The sequence below is a fragment of the Corvus cornix genome, chromosome 3 (assembly GCF_000738735.6).
Source record: "Corvus cornix cornix isolate S_Up_H32 chromosome 3, ASM73873v5, whole genome shotgun sequence".
NCBI classification, from domain to species: domain Eukaryota; kingdom Metazoa; phylum Chordata; class Aves; order Passeriformes; family Corvidae; genus Corvus; species Corvus cornix.
Window position 1 is genome coordinate 1505230 of NC_047056.1, and position 6854 is coordinate 1512083.

Below are 6854 nucleotides of genomic sequence, written 5' to 3' on the forward strand. Positions count from 1 at the left end.
AGGAGCGAGGTCCCACTCAGGTTTCAGCAATGCCACAGAACCTTGTCTCCTCTTAACTCAGGTGTGCCCTGCGACGACGGCGTCGGCCTCTGAGTGTGGCCGGAGCAGGCGGGCCGAGGACCCGGGCATTCTTAGGAGATGGTGAGTAGTGGAATTGTTGGGTTTTGGCTGATGTGCTGTTCAGCTCATGCACTGATGTTTGGTTTTCTTTACTGTAGCCAGCTAAGAGAGAACAGCCCACTGAGGGCAGGAACTTCCCAGATGGCGAGGCGGCCGTCTTTTGCACCTGACGTGGATTCACATCCCCAGACGTCCGAGAGATAAGTCGAGGGCTACACCCCACAGAGGGGATGAAAGCAGGGTGCTGGGTCGGGACTCGTCAGGAGGGGTTTTTGAATAAGCTTTGGAGTCGGGGATGTCTGAGAAAGAGCCCCTTAGGCCACGTAAAGGGGAAGTCTCACTTTTGATCACAACGCTGAGGTGCACAGGGCAGAGCAGTCCCGGTGCGTGTCGTGTCACTTGTCTATCGTGTGTTCTGTGTCTTTTGGGCATCTTGTGTTGCATGTCTTTTGCCTTACCCCTTTGAGGGGATTATCCAAAATGCCAGGCATCATCCTTAGCATCTCCAACTGTGCATTCCTCGGCCCGGTGCCGATACCGTCGAACCTTTGACTCGTGAGCTCGGCCGCCCATCGGAATCGCATCTCTCTTTAGAAGTGTTGAGTCGGACGTCTTTTATGGTCTTGTTCTGAGCTGTATCAGCAGCTGTGCCCACAGCGATCCATTATAGCAGATTAGGACTTGTAAGGATGTGGAGATAGATAGAGGATGCTGATGGTACAGTTCTCAGGCATCCATCTTTGTGGTTTTGCCAGGTGGCTCCTGGAATGAGTCCTTCTGTTGGCATCTTCTTCTGCCAGGGTTCTTCGAGCCTCATTGGCTCACTGTCGGTCTTGCCTAGGTCATCTCATTCTGCTTCTCTGGTCCCTGTGGTCATTCTTCTTGCTGAGAGTTTTCTCTCCTTGTTGCATCCCCTCATTTGTCATCTCCTGCATAACAGGCCTCTGTGTGTGCTTGGCCTGGAGCTGCTCTGCCCTGCTGCATAGTCTGGGGTGTGGGTGTAATGGGACTAAGACTGTACTGTTCATTTCTCGATGGATGGTATTCCTAGATTGATGCAGGATGGCTGGAGCTGTTAAGTTACCATGCAGCACCTTGACTTGTGTAATAACTTTCTTTCAGAGGCAGATGGATTAAATCCGTGGCAGAGTGCCCCATACCAGGTGAGGGGGTTCCCATGGGAAGGTCAGTCACTGTTTGTCTTTGCAGGGGCAGTGTAAATGGTGACTATGTTACAGCATTGTTCCATGTCTTTTTTTTTTTAGGAAGTAATGCTGGATATTGGCAGTCAAGGGCGATGGAGCGAGGTGAGCGGTGACCGGTGGACAGAATGAGTTGTTACGGCCTCGGTCTCAATTTTTGGTGCAGCTCTAAGCATCCGTTGTTGTTTGTGTGTTTTAGGTGGTCCACTTGCAGGATGTCCTGGCCCTGGATGCTGGAGGGTGCAAGCCTAAGGTATAGGTGTGGTGTACTTCAGTCGGAGCAGGGAGGCTGTGGTTTCACGGTCTCTCAGCATGTTTCGTGTGGTTTTGCTTTGCTTCTCTGCAGGTGCTGCTGCCGCCCTGGGCGTGCCAAGGGACAGAGGCGAGCAGGTGAGTTGGCATTTAGGTGGGGTGGCTGATAGGCCAGCGGTCTATGGCAGCGTGCTGAGCGTGTCCCTTTTCATTGTGCAGGTTTGTCCTGGCCACCTCCAGAGTCAGATCAAGATTTGAGGTGAGCCGGGGCAGTGGTGTGGAGTAGCCCGGGGATGCTCTTCTTGAGGGCAACAGTGACGTTTTCTGTTTTGTTGTCTTAGGTACCGTGAGCAGGTGTGGAGCTGAAGCTTGGAGAGAGCAGGTAAGCGATGAGCCTCGGCAGTTTCGAGGGAGGGGGCCTTGCGGAAGGGGTCTCTTTTGGCGTGTGTTGTCAGAGGCTGAATTTTCTCGTTGTTCTCCATCTTTCGCAGCTGCCAAAGCGGACCGTGGGGAACGTGTTGACATCTGAGGTGCTGATGCATTTTTTCTGTCAAGGATGGATTTTGTCCATTTGTCTTCAGAAAGCTAAGTGTTGGGAGCAGTGGTTGGGAGAAGGGAAAGGCCTTTGGAGTTCCAGGAGGCAATTGGAAGTTAGCTTAGAGGAGAGGGCTGTTGTGGGAGGGTCCCTTGGAAGTAAAGGGAGAGGGTTTCTCCTCAGCATCACCCGAGCCTTTGCTGGGCAGGGCAGTTCCCACCCATCTCTGTCATCGGCCTTTGAGTCTCGACATCATCGTGGATCTTTTTGCCCGAGGAGCTCGCCTTCGGATCTGGCACGATCGCCACGGTCTCCATTTTACCTCCTCGCTGGCGTAGCCGCCCGCGGGCATCTTGGCCACTTGCTGGTTGGTCACGTTTTGCAACGTCACTTCAGCCTTTGGTGGCAGAGTCCTTCCCTAGGGATCCCTTTGTATCACCTGGCAGTCATTGCCTCCTTCTCTAGGCCTGCCGAGCTTCTCAAGCATCCTCTTAGCAGCTTTGGCACTGGCTTCTTGGAAGGAGTTACGTTTCACTGTCGCGTGCTGCTGCCATAGAGCCTTCTTTCCTTCGGCATCGCCAGCCTCTGGCTCATCTTGCTCTAGCAATCTTGTGCCCATTGCTGGGCAGGTTCAGCTCGTGTCTGTGTTATGTCATTTGTGTCTATGTTCTGTAGTTTGTGTCCATCCTCTTCTGTGTCACAGGGCTTTGTTACGTCTCGGTGCTTTATCGGCCTCGCTCTGGGCCGTAGCGGCAGCGGGGATCTCTGCTCGCGTCCTTTCCCGGATCGGGCTCATTCCGGCATCTTTACAGTTTTGCTTTTGGAGACCAGAAGAAGTACACAAGATGTTCTCATCCATCTTCCTTCTCACTTTTGGTAGTATCTTTTTTCATGGGCCATGGACTTCTCTGGACCCTCCTCACTGTGGTAGTTCCATAGGTTCCATTGCCTCAAAGCATATCGGGTCTAGAATTTATCTTCTGGAGAGTTATCTCAAGTCCTCGTGTCATCTTTGCTTCTATTTGGTGTGCTTACACTTGGAGCTGCCCTGCCCTGGCACGTAGAGTCGTGGCTGGGTTGAACAGTTGTAAAACTTTGTGGTTCATCTCTTGTCTGTGGGGTTTTGTGTAGAAAACTTATGGGCCTGGTGTATGGGGATAACTCCGAGCTGTCAGCTCCTTGTAGACTGCCTCATGTTGTCTTGCAGGTCCCCAAGGCCGATTCCGATCCCTGCAGTCACCGATGCTACCGCTTTTCCCAGAATCTGCCCTTCCACGTCAGGGAGCAGCAGTTGGAAGATGTGTTGAAGCGTCTTCATCAGTGGAGTGTTGTGAGTAAGGGCTGCAGTCAGTGTGTGAGCTGAAGAAGGGGTGTCTGTCTGTGAGAGTGTGTGTCTGTCTGTGTCTGCGTGTGTGTTGACTGGTTCTAACCTTGTGTGTGTGATTTTTGCCTTTCAGGTTTTTCAACTAATTTTTAACTTTATAATAAGAAAACACCCAGCTGTGAGCTTTTTTTTTTTCCCCCATCTGGGTTTTGTTTTTCCTTGGTCCCATCCTGTCTGTGAGGCGATGTTCATCGCCAAGGTTTGGGTGCAGCCAAACAAAGAGCCTCCCTAACAGGGTGGAGAGTACACAGTGGAGGTTAGGAGTACAGGGAAAAGGTGCACCAGCCCTTACACCACCCCTAACAGCACCATTTTCCCCCACCAGCAGCACAATGCAGCAACCCTGGAACCCTCACTGCAGCACAGCTCAGTAACCCTGGTGCTGGGATAACCCTGGAACCCTCAGAGGAGGCCAAGCCCCACACCAAAAAGGTAGGGATGACATCTGCAGGCTGGAGAGTGACAGGTACGGGTTGGGGGCTGGGGCGTGTAGAGCAGGAGTGAGGGGTAAAGTAGAGGGGGTTAAAGGTTAGGGGATAAAGGGACAAAAGTCAGGGCAAAGGTTGGGGGGTCAGGGAGTCAAAGGTCAAAGTCCAGGGGTCAAAGGTCAAGGTGGTCAATGTCAAAGCACAGAGGTCACATGTAGAAGGTTGGGGCAAAGGTCACTGGGGTCAGGGGGGGTCAAAGGTCAGGGCTCAAGGTGTAAAGGTGGATGGTCAGGGGTCAAAGGTCAGGGGTCAAGGATCAAAGGTCAGACAGTCGGGGTCAAAAGGTCAAAGGTCAGGGGGTAAAAGGTCAAGGCTCGGGCTCAGGATTAGAGGTTTCAGCATGATTTTCCATGGTGTTTCCCAGCAGCTCTCTGTGAGTGCTGGATGGACTCTGGGCTGAGCCAGGTGGGAGGTGTGGGTGGTGTTCATGTCCCCAGGAGCTGCTCAAATCCACCTTAAACTCCTGGAATGGTCTGTGCTGGCAAGAACCTTACAGACCATCCTGTTCAGCCCCTTGCCATGGTCAGGGACACCTTCCTGGGGTGTCTGTGCCAGAGTGGTGGAACGGGCAGGACTTACTCCCTGAGCCCAGTCCCGGGCAAGGTTGGGGTTCCCATGGGAAGAAGCCTGTGAGCTGCATTTCCGGAGCTGGGAGCCTCCATGCCTGGGAGTGTTTCCAGTACTGCTCTTTGGCTTTTTCCATAACTGGGCATGATGTTTCTCCCCAGAGCAAGGTGGTTTTCCCTGGATTGTTGGGGTTACACACTGGCTGTTTGACAGCTCTGTTGTCTCTTTCTCCTGAATGGAAGAGCGAGGAACAGGGGATGCTCCCGACTGTCCCAGGGATGTGGGAACAGCCCAGTTCCAGTGAGGAATGTGACGCCCAGCTCGTGGCGTGTGCCCTGAGATGGTCTTTGCTGTTGTTTTGTCCTTAGAGCCTGTTGGAGTGCTGGCCTGGATTTGGGAGGAGCCAAGTAGCCTGGAGCAGTGAGGTTTTTCCTGTCAGAAATCCATGCTGGGGATGTTTTCCCTGGCTGTCCCAAGGGGAAGGAACAGCTCTGGAGTTTTTGCAGCCACAGGCTGGGGATGCATCCCCTGAAAACCAGTTCAGGATCGTTCATCTGACTCTGTCCCTGACCTGTGGCTTCCAGGGAGCCTTCTGGTCTTCTGGATATTCCCAGGAGAGGATATTTCACCACCTGACTTTTAAGCCAGGAATTCCAAACCCAGTAAGTCGGTCACATTCTATGGGAGCTGCCCCAATGGTGGGATGGCAGAGGGCACACCCGACGCTGCTGTTTGGGACATTCCCGACTGGAACGGGAGCCAGCTGGGCATTTTGGAGCGCTGAGGCCACCAGGGCAGCCTTGAGTGGCATTCCCAGGCAATGCTGAGGCATCCCATGGCTGTGGCACGTGGCAACACATGCCTGATGTGGAGCAGAGAGAGGAAGGGAGAAATTCTGAGTTGATGGGAGGAATGGAATTGGGCTTTCCAGAATGGAATTGGTATAGGTGCTGATGGTATCATGGAATCATGGGGTGGCTTGGAAGGGACACAAAGACCCTCTGGGCTCTGTTATCCCATCCCGTGGCAAAGAACACATCCAAAACTGCCTCCTCACCCTCATGGAATGGCAGTGGGTGTTGGGAGCTCTGGCAGGAGCACCTGGAGACCAGGTAAGAATAGCAATGGCATTGTTTTGGCTGCTGCTGGATGTGGTTTTCTCTTTTCAAGATGTTCCTCTGATTGATGTTTTCACAGTAGCTTGCTAGGCCTCATTTGAGGATAATTCCAAGAATTTGGAAGTCGTTGGAAAAGAATGAGGAAAAAAGGTGAACCTGATCCATTTCTAGTAATTCTGAACTTCTCTTGCAGCACCGTTCCAGGGGAAAGCTGGTGAAAGGATAAAGATGCAGAGGAACAAGTGTTGTAAACCCCCCTGCCTCCCTGACAAAGCAAACCTTTCTGCAATCCCAGTAAATCTCTTGGAGAAGCTGTGGGATCATAAGGTTTCCTAGGAAAGGAAAACTAAGGACAGAGATGAGGAAAGAGGCTTCCAATTAACAATGATTTGATGGAGGTAGGAATGATTCTTGTATGTTTGATGCACCCCTTTTTATTCCTGGGATAATTTTAAATGATTTCTTTAAAAAATCATTTCAATTTGGGAATTCAGATTAGAGAGGAAACGATGCAAAATAAATGCAGGGAGAGATCACAGAATCATCCTGGAATGGCAGAATAGTTTGGGTGGGAAGGGATCTTAAGGATCACCTCATTCCATCCACAGGGTGCTCCAAGCTGCGGCCAGCCTGGCCTTGAACACTTCCAGGGATGGGGCAGCCACGATTTCCCTGGGTTTACGGGCACAAGAGGGAATTTCCAGCAGGAACTGAGGGGTTTCCCTTGCTCTGCCTGGCCCTAGCAGGGCTTTGGGAGGCAGAGGCTGTGGGAACAGGAGCTTTGTCCACTGCCTTGGGGGAGTCTCTGATGTCCCAAAAGCCAGCAGAGCAAGTGGTTGTGGTTTAACATCCCATTCAAAGGAGATGCCAGGCCAGGAACGGGAATGGACTGCAGAGCAGGGACGGTGCCCAGCAGAGGGGTGACTGTCCAGGGGGTCCCAGCAGTCCATCCCTGCTGCCCAGGTTTGGGATGAGCAGGCTGGTGACTGTCCCTGTGCTTGCTCTGCAGGATGAGGAAGCCAGGCCTGCTGAGGAGGAAGATGAGGAAGTGTGTGAGGATGGAGACAGCGGCCACCAAAGGCTGGGGAAGGCACAGATCCGTAGGAGACGTTGCCTGCGAGGAGAGTGTTGTCTCCCGTTGGAATTTGGGCGTCCAGTGGAACAAAGGGTTTGATTCCATTTCTTGTC

The 6854-nt window shown here is 52.5% G+C and overlaps 1 protein-coding gene across 8 annotated transcripts; it reads left to right on the top strand.

Annotated features, from left to right (window-relative positions):
* LOC120411697 lies at nt 1-6012 on the top strand. Of its 8 annotated transcripts, none has more exons than XR_005604201.1 (9): nt 62-141; nt 219-1283; nt 1386-1427; nt 1522-1575; nt 1669-1712; nt 1794-1833; nt 1916-1956; nt 2066-2104; nt 5860-6012. XR_005604201.1 is itself a non-coding variant. In XM_039569162.1 (8 exons), exons 2-7 carry the CDS (start codon nt 1206-1208, stop codon nt 1922-1924), a joined length of 267 nt encoding a protein of 88 aa, XP_039425096.1. In that variant the 5' UTR covers nt 1-141; nt 219-1205; the 3' UTR covers nt 1925-1956; nt 2066-2942. The 8 variants fall into 8 exon arrangements, 5 of the variants coding, with proteins under 5 accessions (XP_039425096.1, XP_039425094.1, XP_039425092.1 ...); XR_005604200.1 differs by lacking the exon at nt 5860-6012 and adding an exon at nt 2293-2942; XR_005604199.1 differs by lacking the exon at nt 5860-6012 and adding an exon at nt 2318-2942.
* The last annotated feature ends 842 nt before the right edge of the window (nt 6013-6854 follow it).

Bases quoted from the DNA above. Each gene is read 5' to 3' on its own strand.
- LOC120411697 (XM_039569158.1), top strand. From the start codon at position 3,248: ATGGGCCTGGTGTATGGGGATAACTCCGAGCTGTCAGCTCCTTGTAGA. The intron at 3,444-3,818 runs GTAAGGGCTGCA...TTCCCCCACCAG, and splicing joins TCATCAGTGGAGTGTTGTGA to CAGCACAATGCAGCAACCCT. The intron at 5,211-5,859 runs GTAAGTCGGTCA...CTTCTCTTGCAG, and splicing joins AGCCAGGAATTCCAAACCCA to CACCGTTCCAGGGGAAAGCT.